At 39.7% G+C, this 22,912-nt stretch overlaps 1 protein-coding gene and 1 long non-coding RNA gene across 14 annotated transcripts in view; both read left to right on the top strand.

Annotated features, from left to right (window-relative positions):
• On the top strand, positions 1-13,665 carry LOC135228315 (uncharacterized). The gene is made up of 2 exons (XR_010318753.1): positions 1-1,659; positions 3,669-13,665. It is a non-coding gene; the product is annotated as an uncharacterized LOC135228315 (long non-coding RNA).
• SRGAP2 (SLIT-ROBO Rho GTPase activating protein 2) overlaps positions 1-22,912 on the top strand; it is a 299,295-nt gene that overhangs the window by 215,884 nt on the left and 60,499 nt on the right. The window contains exons 11-12 of one of the 13 annotated variants that reach the window (XM_023548335.2): positions 14,786-14,960; positions 15,724-16,525. The exons of 11 other annotated variants lie outside the window; for them this stretch is intronic. In XM_023548335.2, the coding sequence (XP_023404103.1) occupies positions 14,786-14,932 (147 nt within the window). In that variant the 3' untranslated portion in view covers positions 14,933-14,960; positions 15,724-16,525. Of the gene's footprint in view, positions 1-14,785; positions 14,961-15,723; positions 16,526-22,912 lie in introns of those variants that run through there. One more of the 13 variants, XM_064273287.1, reaches the window with a different exon arrangement.

Here is a 22,912-nt window from a genome sequence, read left to right as displayed (position 1 = left end):
AAGCTCGGTGGCCTTTAAAGAACATCCATGGGCACTGAAGCACATAAGGAAGCTATGGAACCCAAGTCGTTGTCAGGTGTCTGAAAGGGATAGTCTTTGAATATCCTAGATTTCCTTTGAGTTGGAATCGGCTCAACAGTAACAGGTTTGGTTTTTTGTTTTATACTTGAAGACCTTCCCTACATGTAAAGGCATGAACATATACAAGTTTTATATGTCTTTACAGGGACCCCCCAAGAGAAAGACTTCTCCCAATTAACACGGCCAAGAAGATTTCCTTTTCTAAGAATTCTTTAGCCAGTTAGTAGGCTTTCATTTGATAGTTTTCTTCTCAGCCATAGGGGATCATGAAAGGGGATCATCTCTCAGTTCTTGGGAACTACATCCAAATATTCTAGTTAACAGATATCTTGTTTTTAAAGTCTGGAGTCTCTTCTAGGTAATATGATGACATTATTTTTATAACTTGCATTGTTGGGAAATTATTTTTCATAATTATTGCTAAATTCAAAGAGACAGGTAATGTGTGGCATTGTTGTTTTGCAGAGAATTCCAAAACATTGTATTCTGTTATTCACGTGTCTCCCAATCTTCTTTCAGACAGATGTGCCCTTATTTTTAAGTGCATAGTGTTAACAGTCCTTTGGAAGGTTGCTGGCTGATCTTCAGTGATGCTTTTTAATAATTATGTTATTTTGAGCTTGCCAAGTAGAATTTATTGTCTGGACTAAAATTTATTTCCTAATCTTCTGACGACCAAGAGAGGAAAAATTAAATTTGCAGATGTGAGATGAAATCTAGCCAGTGAATATGCATACTGATTCTGAATGAAAGGAATCAACTTGTGTTTCAGTAGGGGAACATAGGCTGCATGCAGTAAATTGAATTTTTCCTCCAACTGGAGCAATTTATTTAATTCTTATTTGAACACTGCCCTTTCTCCATTAAGAACACTAATGATTAGCTAATTTTTTTTTTTTTTTTTAAGAAATCTGTTTTTTTAGTTAAGCTCAGGATTCTTCAGATGTTTTTTATCCTGGAGAAGACTGTTGAAAGAGAGCGGTTTAACAGTATTCTTTGAAAATAACTTTTTTATTGTTATTCAAAACAATACATGCTCATTATATAAAATTTTGAAGCAAAGAGAAGAAAATAAAAACCACCCATAATCCCACCACCTAGAGATAAGGGCTTTTAGACATATTTTCTTCCAGTTTTTTCCATGCATACACAAACACGTATATTTATAATTTTATTACAAAAAATGGGATTCTGCTATGTTATAAAACAGTATGTTTTTATAATTTGCTGTTTCCATTTAACAACAAATTATAAATATTCTTAAGTTACTTAATTAGAACCTTCATTAAACATATTTATGAGTAAAATACTAAATCTACACAAAAGAAAAATGGAATGACATCTTGGTTCATTCATTTACTCATTTTTTAAAATGTGTAGCACATTGCCTCGTTTGTAGTTAATGCTCAGTAAATGTTGAAGACTCATCACCATCATCATTATTAATTTATTCATTAGTCATTATTAAATTATTTATTGCTTTATTAAGAACCCTACTATATACCAGGCACTGTGCTGTAAACTGGGAATGCCAAGAGTGTAAGATGAAGAGGGAAGTGATGGGATTAAGGATATAAGGTGAGGACTTTGATTTTTACTTCATATATTTCAAAACAGTTACCATGGCTGATTTTCATAATTAAAAAAATAAATACAAAAATTTAAAAAATGCATCCATGCACATGTGCATGAGTTGCAACCGGGATGAATGGAGTTGGGGAAACATCACACACAAAGTGAGTTTGTGCTTGGTCTTGGAGGAGTGACCCTGGCAATGAACCAGGGAGGACACTGTCATTCTTTGAGGAAAGAGCAGCATGTGCAAAAGCATGAAGTCATGCACAAACCTGGGTTAGCCGTTAGGAGAACTTCTTGACTGTAATGAGGGCTGTGTCGCCCCAAGCTTCAGTATCTAAGGAGGCTGTTGAACATGCTCTAGAGGCTTTTAATAATAGGATGGTTTGGCTGGTCTGTGTGGGCTGCTTAGATATGACACTACTGAAATGACCCAACCTTGTTACATGGCAGAATATTTCTATTTTTTAGGTTAAATAAGAAATTTCGGACATTAAAAATCTGTATGTATTTAAGACCATCTTTGTCAGAATTGCTTTTTGGCTTTAAATGAAGCTATTACATTTGTATTCAAAGTTGACCTTTAGTAAAAGCAGGAATGACTATATTCAAAACCAGTGACCTCTCAAATCCTGCCCACCCTTTCACCTTCTGTCTGAATGTCCTGATTTCCTCTAACCCATTTCCTGTCTTTTGTGGCCATAGTGCTACTTATCAAAATTGTGTGCAAATGTTCTTGGCTAACAGGAATGGTTTTTGTCTGGGCTTGTCTAGTAGCACATTTACAAGAGAATTCATCATTTTTGTGACTGGTACTTGGAATGTGTTAGATAATTCATTTGATGGTGAAAGGGCTTTTTTGGGTAGTAAAATGGACATTCAAAAAAAGGGGGTACTCGTGTTAAACAGAGTGGATGCCTGTGCTTGCATAGCTATACATAGCCAGTGCAATTGCAGAGGTGCTTTATTCTTCTGTCTGTTGCCTCTACAAATGTTGCTCTGTGCCCTTCAGAACAAGGCATCCTGGGAGAGGTTCATACCTTTTGGAAAACTGGGAAGAGCTTGTCAGGACTTTGAAACCTAGGTAGTAAGCCTGGTGACAGAGAGGGCATCCTGACCCCTCGAGGCTGTCTTCAGATTGATCTGCCCAGACGACATCAATTAGAAATGTGAAGCATGACCTATAGAAGTCAATTGTTTGCAGGAGTCCCAAGAAAATAATCATGGGATTTTAAGGCTTGAAGTAATTTTTAAATCACTTAACCCAGCCTTCTCATTTGAAATATTTTAAACAACAAATCCAGAGAGGATGGGTAGCTTGCCCAAGGTCTTCAACCAGAGCTGAACCCAGAACTCTGGGTCGCCACAAGCATTTTATCAACACCCTACTGAAGAAGGTGAGTGAAAGGAAAGACTCAGAAATAGCTTGGCCATTTTTTTCCTCTTATTTGCCATAAGTAAGGAGATGTTAGAGTCCTTTGGTGGTACAAGTAGTTAAGGTGCCCAGCGGCTAACCAAAATGTTGGAGGTTCAAGTCCACCCAGAGGTACCTCAAAAGAAAGGCCTGGTGATCTACCTTCAAAAAACCAGCCATTGAAAACCCTATGGAGCACAGTTCTACTCTGGTACTCATAGGGTCGTCATGAGTTAGAATTGACTTGATGGCAACTGGTTTTAAGGAGATGGTTCCTGATCACTTTGGCTTTCTATCATTCCTCTTCTATAATACATGATCTAGCAATATCTACATTTGTCCTGCCTTTTTTATTGTTATTTAAAAAAAAAAAAAGTTTAAGAAATATGCAGACAGCCTCGCAAGACCAGCAAAGAAAAACTTGCACTCATACACCCAGTTGCTACTTCACCCACCCATAGACTGGAGGAGAGAGCTTGAAAATGGCCATATTAGTGATTAGAGTTGCATTTGAATATGTCAAAACAAAACAGAACAGAAATTTAGGATGCAGCAAACATACAATAAATAATAAATATGACTTCTTGATACCTCACAGACAAAAGACAATATCAAATCACATTAAGAAACAGGACAAGATGGCTCCAGCAAGCAACCAAAATAAAGAACTAGAAAATTTTCTGGAGGAAGATAAGGCAACAGAAACACCTGATAAACAATCCAAAAGACTAATATACACAGCTTTCCAAGAGATCAGGGAAAACACAGCAAAACAAAGGAAAACACAGACAAAGCAATAGAAGAATTCAGGAAAACAATACAAGAACAAAGCAACAAAACTAATAGACAATTAGAAACCATACAAAAACAGCAATTAGAAATCCAAGCAATTAACAATATAATTTCGGAAAGAGACAACTCAAAAGAAGGATCCAAACTTACTGCTGTTGAGTCGGTTCCAACTCATAGCAACCCCATAGGGTTTCCAAGGTTGTAAATCTCTACAGAAGCAGATTGCCACATCTTTCTTCTGTGAATAGAAGGACATAAGACAGAATTGGTGAAATCACTTCACCCCATATTGTTTGAGGAAAAATCAGAAAAAGAATGAGGAAAAGTGAAGAAAGCCTAAGAATTATGTGGGACACTATCAAGAGGAAAAACTTACATGTGTTCAGAGTTCCAGAACAGGAGGGAGCACTGTAAAACACAGAGTTGTTGAAGATTTGTTGGCAGAAAACTTCCCGAATATCATGAAAGACGAGAAGATACCCATCCAAGAAGCTCAACAAACCCCATACAGGATAAACTTCAAAAGAAAGTCACCAAGATGTATCATAATAAAACTTGCCAAAACCAAAGACAAAGAAAAAATCCTGAGAGCAGCTAGGGAGATAAAAAAAAAATCACCTAGTAAGGAGAATCAATAAGACTAAGCTCTGATTACTCAGCAGAAATCATGCAGGCAATAAGGCAATGGGATGACATATATAAGGCCTTGAAAGAAAAAAATTGCCAGCCAAGAATTATATATCCAGCAAAACTCTCTCTCAAATACAACGGTGAAATTAGGACATTTCCAGGTAAACAGAAATTAAGAGAATTTGTAAAACCAGACCAAAATTAAAGAAATATTAAAGAGAATTCTCCAAATGGAGTACGAACGTCAGACAACAATCAAAGATTAGGACACAGGACAGATCAAACAGACATCAGCCCTGATAAAGAATTATCAAAAATAAAGCTAAAAGACTGGAATAGGGATCCAGACACCTCAACATGTAAACAATGACATCAAAACAAAAAGAAGGAATGAACAGTGTAGTTACAGAACATCCATATAGAGAAGTCAAGGCAATATCAAGAAATAAAAGACTGGTTTAAACTTAGGAAAATAAAATGTAAGTTTCAAGGTAACAACAAAAAAGAAAAGCATAGACACAGTAAACACACAATCAACAATAATGAAAGAAATAAAAAGAAAATCTGTAAACAAAAAGAACTCAGCACAGAAAATTAAGCAGAACAAAGAAACTGTGAACACCCCAAAAAAAGTACAAAATGACAGCAGTAAACTCATACCTATCGATAATTACACTGAATGTAAATGGCTTAAATACAGCACTTAAGAGACAGAGTGTGGCTGAATGGATTAAAAAACCATGATCCATCTGTATGCTGTATATAAGAGACACACCTTGGACACAAAGACATTAATAAACTAAAACTCGAAGAATGGAAAAAAATATATATCAAGCAAACAGTAACCAAAAAAGAGCAGGAGTGGCAATATTAATCTCTGATAAAATAGCCTTTAAGGCAAAATCCACCATAAAAAATAATGAAGGACATTATATAATGATTAAGGGGCCAACCCACCAGGAGGACATAACCACAATAAATATGTATGCGCCCAACAACAGGGCTCCAAAATACATTAAAAAAATTCTGACAGCACCGAAAAGAGAAATTAATGGTTCCACGATAATAATAGTAGACTTCAACACAACACTTTCGGTGAAGGACAGAATATCTAGAAAGAAACTCAATAAAGATACAGAAGATCTAACTGGCACAATCAACCAACTTGACCTCATAGACATACAGGACACTCCACCCAACAACAGCAATGTATACATTCTTTTCCAGTGCTCATGGAACATTCTTCATGCCACAGAGCAAGCCTCAACAAAATCCGAAACATCAGAATAATACAAAGCATATTCTCTGATCACAACACCATAAAAGTACAAATCAATAACAGAAATAACAAGGAAGAAAACCAAATATATAGAAACTGACCAACACCTTGCTTAATAACCACTGAGTATTAGAAGAAGAAATCTAGAAGAGAATCAAAAAAATTCATAGATTCAAATCAGAATGAAAACACATCATACCAAAACCTTTTTGACATAGCATAAGCAGTGCTTAGAGGTCAAGTCATAGCCATAAATGCATACATCAAAAAAGAAGAAAGGGCCAAAATCAAAACATTGACCCTACAACTTGAACAGATAGAAAGAGAGCAGCAAAAGGAGCCCACAGTCACCAGAAGAAAGGGCATAATAAAGATTAGAGCAGTAATACATGAAATAGAGAACAGAAAAACAATACAAAGGATCAACAAGACCAGAAGTTGGTTCTTTAAAAGGTTCACCAAAATTGACAAAACCACTGGTCAAATTGACAAAAGAAAAGTAGGAGAGGAAGCAAATAACCTGAATAAGAAATGAGATGGGTGATATCATAACGGAATCAATTGAAATAAAAACGATCACAACAGAGTACTATGAAAAATTGTACGTGAACAAATTTGAGAACCTAGAGGAAATGGACAAATTTCTAGAAACCCACTACCTACCTAAACTAATACAAACTGAGATAGAAAAACTAAACAGACTCATAACAAAAGAAGGGATTAAAGTAGTAATTAAAATAAAAAAAAAAAAACCTCTCAACAAAAAAAAAAAGCTGTGGCCCAGATGGCTTCACTAGAGAATTCTACCAAACATTCAGAAAAGAGCACAAACCAATAGTGCTCAAACTATTTCAGAGCATAGAAAAGGAAGGAATACTCTGGAATTCATTCTGTGACACCAGCATAACCCTGATACCAAAGCCAGGGAAAGAGACAACAAAAATTTTTAAAAAGAGAAAAGAAAGGAAAATTTCAGATGGGTATCCCTCATGGATAGAGATGCAATAATTTTCAATACAATTCTAGCCAAGAGACTTCAACAGCATATCAAAGAAATGATATATCATAACCAGCTGGGATTCATGCCAGATATGCGATGATGGTTCAACATTAGCAAATCAATCAACGTAATCCACCACATAAATAAAAGAATCACACGCTCATCTCAGTCAAAACAGAGGAGGCATTTTATAAAACCTGTCCTAGGCTGGGTGCTCTAGAAAAGCAAAACCAGTCAAGTGTATAAATATGTACAGAGTGGTTTATGTCAAGGAAATGGCTCACGTGGTTGTAGAGGTTGGAATGTGCCAAATCCATGGGTCAGGCTGCAGGGGCTGGCGAACCCAAGATCAGCAAGTCAGACAGCAGGCCTCTGGCTCACAGGCCGTGGAGACCAATGAATCCAAAGATTGGCAGGTGTTATGCATTGAATTGTGTACCCCAAAAATGTGTGTCAACTTGGATAGGCCATGATTCCCAATATTGTGTGCACGTCCACCATTTGGGGACTTCATACCACCAAGAAACAAGAGCCAGGAGAATAGGTCCCTGTAATGAGAAGTTCCTCCACCAGGAAGATTGATGACAAGGACTTTCCTCCATAGCTGACAGAGAGAGAAAGCCTTCCCCTGTAGCTGACACCCTGAATTAGGACTTCTAGCCTCCTAGACTGTGAGAGAATAAATTTGTCTTTGTTAAAGCCATTCACTTGTGGTATTTCTATTACAGCAGCACTAGATAACTAAGACAGCAGGCAAGGAGGCAGGTAAGCTGCTAGCTCAAGTCCCAAGAACTGGAGGTCAGATGAGCAGGAGCCAGCTGCAGGATCCAGAGCAAGCAAAAGCCCATGAGCCTTGCCACCTTTATTGGATGCAGGGTACATTCCTAAGGAAACTCCCTTTTAACTGATTGGCTGCTCACAGCAGATCCCTTCATGGAGGTGATCACATTATATCAGATCTCATTGTGGAGGTGATTACATCATTATACAATTGTCAAACTACACCATAGCTGCCAAACAACTAAGAATCGTGGCCTAGCCAAGTTGACACACAACCTTAACAATCACAAAAGCCCTCAGCAAAATAGGAATAGAAGGGAAGTTCCTCAGCATAACAAATAGCATTTATACAAAACCAACAACCAACATTATTCTCAACAGAGAGAGACTGAAAGCATTCCCCTTGAGAACGTGAACAAGACAGGGATGCCTTTTACCACCAGTCTTACTCAACATTGTGCTGGAAGTCCTAGCTAGAGCAATAAGGCAAAAAAAGAAATAAAGGGCAGCCAAGTTGATAAGTGTCTTAGTTATCTAGTGCTGCTATAACAGAAATGCCACAAGTGAATGGCTTTAACAAAGAGACATTTATTCTTTCATGGACTGGGAGGCTAGAAGTCTGAATTCAGAGTGCCAGCTCCAGGGGAAGTCTTTCTCTCTCTATTGGATCTGGGGGAAAGTCCTTGTCATCAATCTTCCCTGGTCAAGGAGCTTCTCAACACACAGACCCCAGGTCCAAAGGACGTACTCTTCTCCTGGCTCTTGTTTCTTGGTGGTATGAGGTCCACCTGTCTCTCTGCTCGCTTCTGTCTTTTATATCTCAAAAGAGATTGACTTAAGACAAAACCTAATTGTATAGATTGGGTCCTGCCTCATTAACATAACTGCCTCCAATCCTGCCTCATTAACATCATAGAGGTAGGGTTTACAAAACATAGGAAAACCACATCAGATGACAAAATGGTAGATAGTCTCACAATACCGGGAATCATGGCCTAGCCAAGTTGACACACATTTTGGGAGGACACAATTCAATCCATAACAGTAAGAAAGAAGTAAAATTATACCTATTTGCAGATGATATGGTCATATACATAGAAAATTTCAAAGAATCTATAAGGAAGCTACTGGAAATAATGGAAGGGTTCAGCAAAGTAGCAGGATACATGATTAACATACAAAAAATCAGTTGGATTCCTCTACACCAACAGAGAAGTTCAAAAAGGAAATCAGGAAAACAATACCATTTACAGTAGCTCCCTAAAAGATAAAATACTTAGGAATAAATCTAACCAGGGACACGAAAGATATGTTCAAAAAGAACTATCAAAGATTGCTACATGAAACCAAAAGAGACCTAAATAAACAGAAAAACATTTCAGCCTCATGAATAGGAAGACTCAACATTGTGAAAATATCAGTACTACGCTAAGCCACCTACAGATAGAATGCAATCCTGATCCAAATTCCAACAGCATTCTTTAACATGATGAAGAAACTGATCACAAATTTTATGTGGAAAAGGAAGAGGACCTGGATAAGTAAAGCATTATTGAAGAAGAACAACAAAGTAGGAGACCTCACACCACCTGGTCTTAGAACCTGTTGTGCAGCCACCGTAGTCAAAAGAGCCTGGTGCTGCTCCAACAGACACACAGACCCGGGGAAGAGAATTGAGTGCCCAAATGTAAATCCGTCCACCTGTGGTCAGCTGATCTGTGACAAAGGACCAGGTCTGTTCAATAGGGAAAAGAAAATCTCTTCAACAAGTGGTGCCAATGACACTAGACGTCCATCTGTAAGAAAATGACGCAGGACCCACACCTCACACCACACACAAAAACTAACTCAAAATGGATCGAAGACCTAAATATAAAACCTAAAACAATAAAGACCATGGAAGAAAAAATAGGGACAGTGCTGGGGCCCTAATACATGGGATAAATAGAATACAAGCCTTAACTAACCATGCACAAACACCAGAAGACAAACCGGATAACTGGGAGCTCCTAAAAATTGAACACTTACGCTCATCAAAAGACTTCACCAAAAGAGTAAAAAGAGAACGTACAGACTAGAAAAAAAAATTTTGGTCACAACATATCCGACAAGGGTCTAATCTCTAAAATATATAGAATACTTCAATGCCTCAAGCACAAAAAGACAAATAATCCGGTTTAAAAATGGGCCAAGGATACGAATAGACACTTCACCAAAGAGGATAGTCAGGAAGCCAGGAGACATGTGAGGAAATGCTCACGATCATTAGCCATTAGAGAAATGCAAATCAAAAACACAGTGACATACCATCTCACCCAGACATTACTGGCACTAATCCAAATTAAAAAAATAAAGCAGAAAATAATAAACATCTGAGAGGTTACGGGGAGATCGCAACAGTTATGCACTGCTGGTGGGAATGGAAATGGTACAACCACTATGGAAAACAATATGGCATCTCCTTAAAAGCTAGAAATAGAAATACCATAAGATCCAGCAATTCCACTCCAAGAATATACCCTAGAGAAATAAGAGCTGTCAAACAAATAGACATATGCACACCCATGTTCACTGCAGCACTACTTGAAAAAGCAAAAATATGAAAACATGCTAAGTGACCATCAGGAGATGAATGGATAAATTATGGTACATACACACAGTGGAATACTATGCAACAATAAAGAACAATGATGAATGCATGAAACACCTCACAACATGCATGAATCTGGAGCATGTTATGTTGAGTGAAATAAGTCAATCACAAAAGAACAAATATTGTATAAGACCTGTATTATAAAAACTAAAGAAAAGATTAAAAAAAAAAAAAAAGAACTAGATGGTGCCCAGCTGCCAACACCGACTGCTCTGAGAGTGATCACTATCAATAGAGGGTCCCAGGCAGAGCAGGAGAAAAATGGTAGAACAAAATTCAGATTCACACACACACAAAAAAGATCAGACTTACTTGTCCTACAGAGAGTGGAGGAACCCCCAAGACTATGGCCCCCAGACACTCTCCTAACTCAGAACTGAAGCCCCTGCCAAAGCCCACTTTTCAGCCAAAGATTAGAGAGCCCTACAAAACAAAACATAACACAAGATAAATGTGTTTCTCAGTTCCAACAAATGTCTGGGACTAAATGAGCAACACCTGCCCAGAAGCAAAGACGAGAAGGTAGGAAGGGACAGGAAAACTGGACGAATGGACACAGGGAACTCAAGGTGGAAAGGGGGAGAATGCTGACACATTGAGGGGATTGCAACCAATGTCACAAAACAATTTGTGTGTAAATTTTTGAATGAGACACTAATTTGCACTGTAAACTTTCACCTGAAGATCAAAAAAATGAAAAAATATATATGCAGAAATCTCAAGAAGAGTATACAGGAAAAAATAATGCTTCTTCCCATCCCGGACTCCTCCTTTCCCTCCCCTGTGCTGGTGATTGAAACCAGTTTTTCTCGTGTCCATCCAGAGATACTCTATGCCTAGGCAACCACTTACTCATCTATAAATACCCTTTTAAAAAATACAAATAGATGCATACAGCTCATAGTGTTCCTCGTCGTGGTTTTTTCACTGAGTTCATTATGCATATTCATATTAATACAGAAAGATCTGCTTCCTTTTTTAATGGCTACAGAGAGTTCCGTTGTATGATGTGCCTTCATTGATTTAATTGATTCCTTGCTGGTGGGCAGTAATGCTCACTGATTAGCTAAGGATTGTCAAAACCTCATAGGCTGACATTTCTCCTAAGTATTTCCTGAATAATTCTTCTAGGGTTCTTGTATGCCGGCAAGGTTGAGAACTAAGGCTGATAAAAAAACAGAGTAGACTACTTGAATCCTCAGGGACAGGGCAGGTAAGGTAATAATAGAGGACACTGTGGTTCACTGGTAAGATTCTCGCCTTCCATGTGAGAGATTGGGATTTCATCTCTAGCCAATGCACCTCAAGCATAGCCATCACCTGTCTGTCAGTGAGGTTTGCATGTTTTTTTTGTTTTTTTGTATTTTTTTGTGGCTGAACAGATTTCAGCAGAACTTTCAGACTCAGATGGACTAGGAAGAAAAAACTGGTAACCTACTTCCAAAAATCAGCCAGTGAAAACCCTATGGATCGCAACAGTCTGATCCACAACCAGTCATGGGGGTGGTGCAGGACCAGGCAGTGCTTCATTCCATTGTACGTGGGGTCGCCATGAGTCAGGGGTTGACTCAACAGCAGCTAACCAAAACAACAGTAGTTAAAAGAGATGGTACCTTTGCCGTCAGGACAGTGCTGTAGGCCACTAGGATTGGAACTTGTATTCCAGGATCTTTCTTTAGCTTGGTGTTCCCCTGCTCCCTGCACTGTGCGGGCACTTGGTAAGTGTGTATTAAGCGGGTACAAATGAATGAATGTCCCTGCCCTGTCAGTTTAACTGGGGAGATGTGCTCCCATTTAAGGTTTACTCATTATGCATTCTGTCTGGCAGCCGTTTCCTGTTTTACACATTGACAGGGAGGAGGGGAAATGTCAGTGTGCCTGTGTGGTGGGGAAGCAGCCACAGTAATGACATCTGTGTCTCTCTGCTCATGGGGCTGGCTCAGCACACCCTATTCCTCCTGCCCACCCCTCTCCCTTGCTGTGGTGGGTACTTGTGGCCTTGGGTTGACACAAATTAAATCCAAGACCTAAGTGAGGTCCCATGAGCTTTATATCCCCATAGTAGAGTGTGTTTAAGGCAACGGGTTTTTTAAAATTAAATCTGAAAAGCACTCTTGTGCCTCTTATTACTTTTCAAGGGCCAGAGCTCTCTGCTTTGATTCAGCTTTCTCATGTATTAGCACAAAACTAAGAAGTACGGAGAAGCATATTCACTTCCCAGGGGCTGCCGTAACAAATTACCACAAACTGGGTGGCTTCAAACAGCAGTAACGTATTCACTCACAGTTCTGGAGGCCAGAAGTCCAAAATCAAGGTGTCCTTAGGTTGGTTCCTTTGGGAGACTGCAAGAGAGAATCCATTCCTTGCCTCTCTCCGAGTTTATGGCGGCTGCCAACATTCCTTGGTGTTCTTGACTTGCATCGCTTCAGTTTCTGCCTCCGCCTTCACACAGTTTTCCGCTTTGTGTCTGAGTCTCAAATCACCCTCTCCTTTCTCTTAGAAGGGCACCAGTCATTGGGTTTAGGGCCCACCGAGGTCATCCAGGGGCCTGGTGGCGTAGTTTGTTAAAGAACTCAGCTGCTAACCAAAAAGGTCGGCAGTTGGAATCCACCAGCTGCTCCTCAGAAACCCTTTGGGGCAGTTCTGCTCTGTCCTATGGGGTCACTGTGAGTTGGAACCAACTCAATGGCCATGGTTTTGGTTTAGGGTCGTCCAGGATGATCTCATCCCGAGATCCTTAGTTTAATTACATTGACAAAGATGCCCATTTCCAAATAAGGTCGCATTCACAGGTCGGGAGGTTAGGACTTGGGCACACCTTTTGGGGGACGCTATTTAACCCCCCACCCCACCCCCAACTCCTAGTGACCCCATAGGGTTTCCAAGGCTGTAAACCTCTATGGCAGCAGACTGCCACATCTTTCTCCCAAGGAGCCGCTGGTAGTTTCGAGCTGCCGACCTTTCAGTTCGCAGTTGGTCCCTTTAGCCACTGTGCCCCCAGGGCTGCTTATTTACCCACTACAGGAGGGAATTTTTCAGTTTACTGAGCAGGTGATTCAGATCAAGGGACATATTCTGAGTACCTGCTATGTGCCTGACTGCCGATCACAGGCAGGCTTGTTAGCCCATTTCACCCTCAAAAACCTTGTGAGAAAGATACTTTTTTTCAGAAGGGGAAACAGACTCAGGGAGGTTAAGTGACTTGCCCGAGGTTAGGAGAGTTAGGAAATAGTAGGACTGGAATATGCCAGCTCTGGCTTTTCATTTAACTACAACTAAAATCTCTGTAGGGAAGGGCACAGGAAGAAAAAGTATTCTGCTAATACTTTCAAATAAATAAAGCTTATTGCTGACATTAGGAATCAGTAATTACTTAAAAATCAATTAATGTGACTATTTCTAGTACTTACGAAAAACTGAACTGAAGTTTCACATTTGCCAAAAAAAAAAAAAAAACCCCCACTCAATAGCTTGTTTACTTCCCTACTTTTTGAAGAAATTCTCCGTTTGACAATATTAAGTACAAAGGCTGGGGGCGGGGCGGGGTGATTCTCGTCAAACTATATATTAGGAACTTGGCTTTATTGTGGTGACCTGTGAGTTACCTAGAATGAAACACTACCCTTTCTTCTGCTCCTCCATTGAGGAAAGCTTCAGGTAATCACTTACTTCTTGAGTGTTTGGTGAGGGAAGCAGGATGCAGGTCATGGAATGAAAGAAAAATTAATCACCTAGTATTAGAAATGGAGCCCTGGTGGCACAGAGATTAAGAGCTTGACTGCTAACCAAAAGGGCGGCGGTTCGAATCCATCAGCTGCTCCTTGAAAGCTCTATGGGACAGTTCCTCTCTGCCCTACAGGGTTGCTATGAGTCAGAATCGACTCTACAGCAGTGGGTAATGTAAGAATATTAGAAAATGCTTTGATGGAGGAAAGTAACCCTTATTGCCCAGAGAAGGGATTTTTTGGGGGGAGGGTGGGTCAAGTTAGACCACACTTTATTTAAACAACAACAACAAAATGCAAATTTATTATCTTACACTTCTGTATTGCAGAAGTCCAAAATGGGTCTCACTGGGCTAAAGTCAAGGTGTCCGCAGGGCTGCGTTCCTTTTGGAGGCTCTATAAAGGAGAACCGGAATCCCTGGGTGGTGCAGACAGTTGACACCTTCCCTCAGCTTCTGACTGAAAGGTTAGAGGTTTGAGTCCACCCAGAGAAACCTGAGAAGAAAGGCCTGGTGATCTGTTCCCTACAAAGCTGCCGTCGAGAGCCCTGTGGAGCACAGTTCTATGCTAACACACGTGTGGTTGCCGTGAGTCAGAACTGACTCCACAGCGACTGGTTTGGTTTTGTAAAAAAGAATCAGTTTCCCAAGGCAGGGATTTTGAGATTCCACAGAAGTAGCTCTTTTCCTGGGCCCCCTGGTCTTTAGAAATCATCAGAAAGCCACCTATTCCTCCCTTGCCTTCAGCTGTCCTAGCTCCTTTGTCTGTATGTCTGTCCAGCAGCAGCTGATGCCTTCTGACTGCACTCCTCCAGTTAACGGCAAGGCCGATTATCCCCAGCTTCTCTCTCATGCAGATGAGTGCCGACTGCATGGGCCAGCTCTGCAGGAGGCAGGATGGGCCGCCTACCTTCCTCACGTACCCAGCTCACCTAGATAGAAAACTCCCAATCCTTGTTGCCACCCAGTATTCAGGATGCAGGTCATACTTGACACCGTTTTGATCCTTCAGGATTTAAGGAACTCACAAAGGTAATTCATTACACCTCTTTATCAGATTGTTATTTATTTTAATGGGTCACCAAGTGACAGCCAGAGTTAAATAGTGAACTGTGAGCATGAATGAATGAAAAAAAAAAAATTTTTCCAGAATCACAAGTAGAAATGTGAGTGTGAGGACGGCATTTGCACCTCCTTTCAGAATTTTGGCTGTTTTCTGAGCAGTCTGGTCTTGTTTTGAAGGTTACAGCCTCTTAGTGAATTTTTTTTTTCCTCATTAGGAAACCCTTAGAGTCTCCTGGGAAAATCTTCCAATGAGAGGCCTTGGAGGTTGAGTTGTTAGCAGTAGGTGTTTCCTGAAGATTTTTCACCTCTGGGCCCTAAGTCCTGTTCCAAGCCTCACAGTTAGGCATTGGTTTGGGACCAGGCTATCACCTAGAGAAGACTGACAGCAGGTGAGGCAGCTGAAGTAGACAGGAGGGGGAAGGTGACAATGGAGCCTGTTTTCACGCAGATGTTCCCGTGCAAAGGCGTTAAGGAGCAGGGGACAGGACCAGGTCATGAATAAGGCAGCAGAAATGATTTGGCCTGGTTTGATTTATATTTAATTTAGAAGGAAGGGGCACATTTAAAGGCTTGGCTTGTACCTGCTGAGGAAGGTTCTCTCCAGAGCAGAGCGAGACTGTTCATTTATTTACTCATCCTCTGGCATTTATTGAGTGTCTGCTGTCTGCTAGGCACAGTACTAAGCATCAGGGGTACAAAGAATAATGAATGACATGGTCTTTGGCCATAGGGAGGAGGCAGCCTGGAAGAAAGACATGTGAGTGACAAACCCTCGGTGACAACAGTCTGTGAGAAGTGCTGCCATGGAGATCTGCAAAGCCCACACCGAGCATCTGCATGAGCGAGGGAGGGCCAGGAACTGCATCCAGAGAAAGCCTTCACTTTTCTTCGTTTTTAAACTTGTGTGTGGGGAGTGCATGGAATAAAGCTCTTGATAAAAAGCTCAAATGTATGAAAATTATAGAGTAAAAGTAACTCACACTTTTTCACCTTTTTTTATCAGTCCTTCTTCTAGGTAATAATAGCCATGAAATCAAAGGCTTGATGTGTTAAAAAAAAATCAAAGAACAAAGAAATTAAAATGGAGGGTTTATTCCAGTAGTTATTCTATATACATATGGGAGGCTGCCTAGGAGCCCTAGTGTTGCAGTGGTGCAGCACTCCACTGCTAACCAAATAGTCGGCAGTTCAAACCCACCAGCCACACCATAGGAGAAAGATGTGGCAGTCTGCTTTTGTAAAGATTACAACTTTGGAAGCCCTGTGGGGCAGTTCTGTTCTGCCCTATAGGGTAGCTATGAGTCAGAATTCACTAGACAGCAGTGAGTATAGGGAGACCATTCTGATTCTAAAAAAAGAATGACTCAATGTTGGGTAGTTACAATGATGCTTATAAAGAGAAGAGGAGGGAGAAGGATAGGAAGTCAACCATTGGCTAATCTTAACATGATTGATTTAATCATGCCTCCCCCCACTTAACTGAGATTAACTGGCATCAAGTTAGTAGGGAGTCTCTGGCCTGGTGGAGGTTAGGGTGAAATGGGCGGCAGTGGGTACTAGGGGGTCTCTCGCCTGGTGGAGGTTGGAGTGAAATGGGGGGAGGAGTGGGTACAAGGTGGTCTCTGGCCTGGCAGGTGGGGGGTGGCATTCATTTGCACAATCCTTTAGGTGCGGGTTTGTTTTTTTTTTTTTTTTTTTTTTTGCTTAATGAATGCAAGCTTCTGTGGTGACAAAGTACTTTAAAAATATCTTTGGAAAACCTGGCTATTTATGTATTTGTAACTATAAAACCTCTTGAAATGACAATTAAGGGAGCATACAGTCTTTTTCATTAAATCACCAAGTGATGGGTTTGTTGTTGACTAATCTCTTAAAGGGGGTGGAGGGACAAGTTAACAATACTACAAAGTAGAGTAACAGTTTTGGGTGAAACACAAGCTAACAAGGCTGCAGGCAAGATCAGTTTTGGGTCAGGTTTTTACTGTTTATTTTGGGCTCGTGGGTAAGAGAAACCCCTTGGAATCAAAGTAAGATGTCTGTTTTTAATTTTATTTCACAAATGTATAATTATACTTTTTGCTTAATGCAGATTAAAAGAGACATAACTATCACAGTTTAAAATGTTTCATCCATTTAATAGGAGCCTTGGTGGCACAATGGTTAAGTGCTTGGCTGCTAACTGAAAGGTCGCCAGTTCAAACCCACCAGAGACTCCATGGGAGAAAAGACCTGGTGATCTGCTACCATAAAGATTATAGCCTAGGAAACCCAATGGGGCAGTTCTACTCTGTCCTGTAAGGTCACTATGAGTTAGAATCAATTCAATAACACATAACAACAACTTCCGCATTTTAAACTATCTCATGTATCAAAAAAAAAAAATTTTTTTTTTTCTTTTTTCATGTATCACCAGTGATTCAAGGATCACATTCTGCTTCTGAGTTTAGAATTGGGCAGATGATCCTTGATCCAGCAGATGAACCATTGCAGCAGGAGACTACCATGGCAAACCAAGATCCCCATGAACAGCTATGGGATAGAATGGGAAAGACACAGTGTTAAGAATCCAAAGGCTTGGAGTCCAGGCCTGACACTGCAACTTACTACCTAGCAACACTCAGTAATTTATTTGACAGCCCCGTCTCCCGAGATCATCTTCTTATCTGAAATAAGAAAATAATGTTGTCTTCCCTCTGTGCTGTACTGAGTCATTATGAGAGTCAAATGAGAGAATACATGCTAAAATGCTTTAAAAAAAAAAAAAAAAAAAAGTTGCCAGTGAGTTGATTCTGACTCATGGAGATCCCATGTGTTGCAGAGTAGAGCTGTGCTCCATAAGGTTTTCAAGGCTGTGACTTTTCGGAAGCAGATCGCCAGGCCTGTCTTCTGAGGTGTCTCTGAGTGGGTTTTATCAAAAAGCAAACTGGAGTGTCTGTTAAAGCAAAGATTATTGAAGGAATAGAACCATCCGGACTGGACAGCACTTAGTGAGAATCCACCAAAGTACTCCAGTGAAAGGAATTTTTTGTAGAGTTAAGTACAGAAAATTCAGGAACTTACAAGGAAAAATTCTGATTGGTTGACATTTATCAAATCATGCTTTAACAGGCACCAGACAGTTATGAGATTTCTTAAGCATTGTTTTGTTAATCACAAAGTTTGAGTCAGTTAACATCTTGTTAGTCTATGGATATTTTGGTGGCCAGGCTGAGTCTAAGTATCCTTCCTGGGAGCATGCTGTGAAAGGAAGGGATAGGAGAGGAGCCCGCAGGTTTCCTGAGGTATTCTGGCTAGCTGACTTTTGAGAGACAGCTCAATATGAGCAGTAAACAACAAAATGGAATCTTGTCTACATCTTCAGCAGAATCCTCTTCTTAGGCCAAGCATCTAGATTTTGAGGTGCTCCTTCACAACCCCTCCTTCTGATCAAGAATTTTTATGGAAATTTGCTGATCACCATTATAAGAGTGTCCTCTTCTGCATGGACTTATTTTCCTTGCATTTCTTGGATGGGCTGCCTATTTAAAATAGGCTTTTAAGACCCCACGCACTCTCCATGAAAGCTAACCAGGTGCTATCTGTACCGTCTTCATCATGCCATAGCTTAGACCACTGCTTCTGTGAGCTTTTAAGAGAAGTGTGTAAGAGCAGGACCAAATTAGTAGGAATACTTGTCAGAGGGCATCAGCCAAGGTGAAGTGCCAAACTATTCTCTAAGGAATTGTTTCTTCAAAATACATGATCTTTTGCATAGCAAGTAGTGTTGCATTGTGAGTACAAACATTTGATGAACATTTCATAAAACATTTGATTAATCCTGTAATAATTATTATAATGATTAAGAAGATTAATCCAGTTTGTAAAACTGAACATAACCAAGAGCCAATTTCAGTAGGTAGCCAACTAAAATAGCAAGAAAAGGTTGATTGGACATAGGACATATTTGAAGCCATGTGGCTTTCTGGCAGACTTGTTTAAGATCTTGTTCTTTTTCTCCTGATGTAGTTATCCAAGCACAGCAAGTGGTATTAGCAATTACACACAGTTCTCCTTGTTGTGCTAGAAGAAAATCAAGGGCAATTCTGTAATCTAATACAACTTTGACTAAAGAGTTTAAAGATTTTTGTTGTCCTGTGCTACCAGCTAGTTCATTAGTTATCTGGAGCATAGTAGCAAACAAATTCCAAATGGATTTCTCAACTGTGGGGATGCCCACAGGTGGTAGGAGACCTCGGAGGAACACCCATCCATGCCCAGGCCAGTACATTATGCAGTTTTCATAACTTTTTTGTGCCCGGAAAAGAGTTTTGGATCATTGGTCCAATATACACTTTCTTTAGTGGAAACTCCAATGAACCCCTAAAAAGCCAAGTGTACACTGACTTGTCATGTTTCAACCATCTAGGCATGGTAATGCCCAATGTTCGTTATTCAGATTTGGGTTTTCTTAGTGGGGTATTTTGATCCCTAACATATAAAAATATATAAAGGTAGCTTTCCTTTGGTACTATTGTAAGGTCCTTGTATAAAAGTTTGAAGATTCCTGGGATTCCTTGGGTGTATGAGTGACCAATCAGTGCATGGGTAAAACTTCCCTGTATTTTTGGTACAGTTTTCCTCTGTATCATTGGCTTGAGGGTGTTGAGTTAAATTTAAACATGACCAGGAACTTGTTAATAACTCTGGAGGTTGCCACAATCTGACACATATTAAAGAACATGTTAGGATTAATAATAGAATCAGGTACAGAGCTATAGTTTAACACAGGCATAGCTAAAGAATCTGAATTAGTATGTCCAGATTTGGGGATTTGATGGCAAATTCAACAGTTGGTCAAATTACCATCACTAGCTATTGACCGAGCTAATCTAACAAAAGCATTATCATGCCAGGCTTCAGCAAGAGTCACAATACACAGTGAGAGAATGCTTAAGAAAGGCCTTAGTGTAAGAATACTAAAAAGTAGTGCAATAAGGCAAATATCATAAAATAATATCTATGATAAAGCAAACTCCTCCTTTATTTACATGGGAAAAAAAGGATATTAAAACAAGAGATAGTACTAACAAAGTATAGTACAGCAATCAGTAGAATAGCTATAAATACAAAACAAATCACAAAAATGTTAGTAGTCTGTATAAAAGTTCTTACCAGCCAATAAACTCAAGTTTGTAAAATAAGGCAACCTCAAAAACTAAGTTCAGTAATTTCAAGAACTTGCATGAAGTCTTGTTCTATGATCTTGGGAGGAGCTGTCTGCTTCTGGCATCATCTGCTTCTGGCCACAAGGATGATTGAGCTTCAGTTTAAGTCCTTATGTAGGTTTAACAGTCTGGGCAGGGGCTTTAGCCTTCTTTAACTGAGATAAATGGATCCAAGTTTTAACTCCCTGTAGTTTGGCAGCACAAGGTTTAGTAAGAAGGGCTAGGTAAGGTCCTTTCCAGTGAGGTTCAAAAGGTTCTTTTGACTGGTGTCTTTCTAATATACATAGTTACCTGGTTCAATAGTAAATAACCTGAGTAATTCTAAATTTTGTTTATTTAAAGCTTCTTTAACATGTAACAAGTATTTTTTAAAGTACTGCATTAATGATTGACAGTATTTTAGTAATTCAGGTTGAATTAGAATAAGTTGAAAAATGAAGGAGAGTCATAGGCTTTCCAGTAGTAATTCCATGTGAGGTTAACTTATGTGGTCCAAATTCAGTGGACCTCAATTTAGAAGGACCAAGGGAAGAACCTTAGTCTAGGATAAGCTTTAGGACTCAGAAATCTTGGCTAATTGGATTTTTATTATTCCATTAGTTCTTTCTACTTGCCCAGAATATTGGCAATGATAAGGGCAGTGGAGTCTTTGATAGACAGGAAAAATCCTATGTATCTCTCTAATAATTTGTCCTATAAAATGGTTTCCCTTGTCACTGCAAAGAATCATTCGTGCTCCCCTAGTTGGGATTATGTTTTCAAGAAGTTTCTTAGTGTCTTAGTCTTCTAGTGCTGCTATAACAGAAATACCACAAGTGAATGGATTTAATGAAGAGAAGTTATTCCCTCACAGTCCAGTAGGCTAAAAGTCCGAATTCAGGGTGCCAGCTCCAGAGGAAGGCTTTCTGTCTCTGTCGGCTCTGGAGGAAGGTCCTTGTCATCAGTCTTCCCTTGGTCTGGGAGCATCTCAGTGCAGGAACCTCACGTCCAAAGGACACGCTCTGTTCCCGGCGCTGCATTCATGGTGGTATGAGGTCCCCTGCTCTCTTCTTGCTTCCCTTTCCTTTTATCTCTTATAAGATAAAAGCTGGTCCAGGCCACACCCCAGGGAAACTCTCTTTATAGTGGATCTGGTATGTGACCTGGTAAGGGTGTTACAATCCCACCTTAATCCTCTTTAACATAAAAGTACAATCACAAAATGGAGGACTACCACAGAATACTGGGAATCATAGCCTAATCAAGTTATACACACATTTTTGAGGGAACATAATTCAATCCATGACATTTAGCTACAAAGGTTGCAATGGCATGGTGACTAGGAAAGGCCTTTACCCAATGTGAAAATCTGCAAATCATCACTAATACATATTTATAATCATTTGAAAGTGGGAGCTAGATAAAACCTAGGTGCCATTCAAGCATAGGTCCTGAAGGTAATGGATATTTTCCAGGTGAAACTTTAAAAGATTTGTTTGAGTTATAGCAGGAACAAATAGAGCAATGAGAGGCAGCATACTTGGCAACTGCAAAAAAATTGTCCCCACCAATATTTCTTCAAAATTTCAATCATTTTGTCTCATCCTAAATGGGATCCCTCATGGAGAGCTTTCAGCTTAAAAAAAAAAAAATGTTTTAGGTAAGTCAGGCTTCTGATCGGGCCCTAACCATAATTTGTTTGCGGAATCCTGAGAACAATCTGCTTTCTTCCATTTTTCAATGTCTTCAGTTTTAGCTATTGTTGGTTTTTATTAATTTTTGTAAAGTTAATTCATTAAGGTTGCAGTTATTTATGAACAGATCAAGGTAATCTCCCTTTTTCAGTTTGTTCATTTTCATTAGGGCTAAGATAACTCGAGAGGTATTTTATATGGCTACTTTATCAACAAAGTTATTCCCTCTTATCTCTGCACTCAGAGGGACTCATTTAGGTTGATGAGCTTGTATTTTTATTATGGCAATCTCAGAGGGCAGTAACCTGTTGGAGTTGAGTCGATTCCAACTCATAGCAACCCGATAGGACAGAATAGAACTGCCCCATAGGGTTTCCAAGGAGCACCTGGTGGATTTGAACTGCCAGCCTTTGGTTAGCAGTCATAGCTCTTAACCACTACGCTACCAGGGTTTCCCAGAAAGAAGTAGTAAAGTGTTAAAAGGTCTGCTACTAAAGTTCTATTCCTTGTAGCAGTTCTGGAAGAGCTTAGAAATCCTCTGTGTTTCCATAAAGTGCCAAAATCATGAATAATTCTGAAGCCATACCTCAATCTGTATAAATATTCATGGATTTCCCTGAGGCTAATTTACAGGCTCTGGTAAGAGCGATGGGTTCAGCTTACTGGGCTGAGGTAGCTTCGAGGAGGGCTTGACTTTCAGGAACCTCAGTAGAGATTGTGATGGCATATCCAGCCTGATAGCAAGAGCTAGTAGGATCATGTTTCAAATAGGAGCCATCAACAAATAAAACTAAATCAGAATTAAGCAAAGTTTCTCTTAAATATTTTCAGGGAGTTAAAAGCTGTTCAGTTAAATTTAAACAATTATGTATTGGATAATCCTTATTGTCAATTTCTAGAACGAGGGTGACAGAACTTAAACAAGCCGCAGAATGCAGTCTAATATTATTAGGTGCAGCTGGGAGGAGCTCTTCATAGGAAGCGAGTTAACTGGTGAAAAGATGTTGGGTCAAAACAGAGATAAGTATAACAGATACTGCAT

This window comes from Loxodonta africana, chromosome 20 (genome assembly GCF_030014295.1).
Source record: "Loxodonta africana isolate mLoxAfr1 chromosome 20, mLoxAfr1.hap2, whole genome shotgun sequence".
NCBI classification, from domain to species: domain Eukaryota; kingdom Metazoa; phylum Chordata; class Mammalia; order Proboscidea; family Elephantidae; genus Loxodonta; species Loxodonta africana.
The sequence above is the reverse complement of the archived record's forward strand: the minus strand, read 5'-3'. Positions and strand labels throughout refer to the sequence as shown.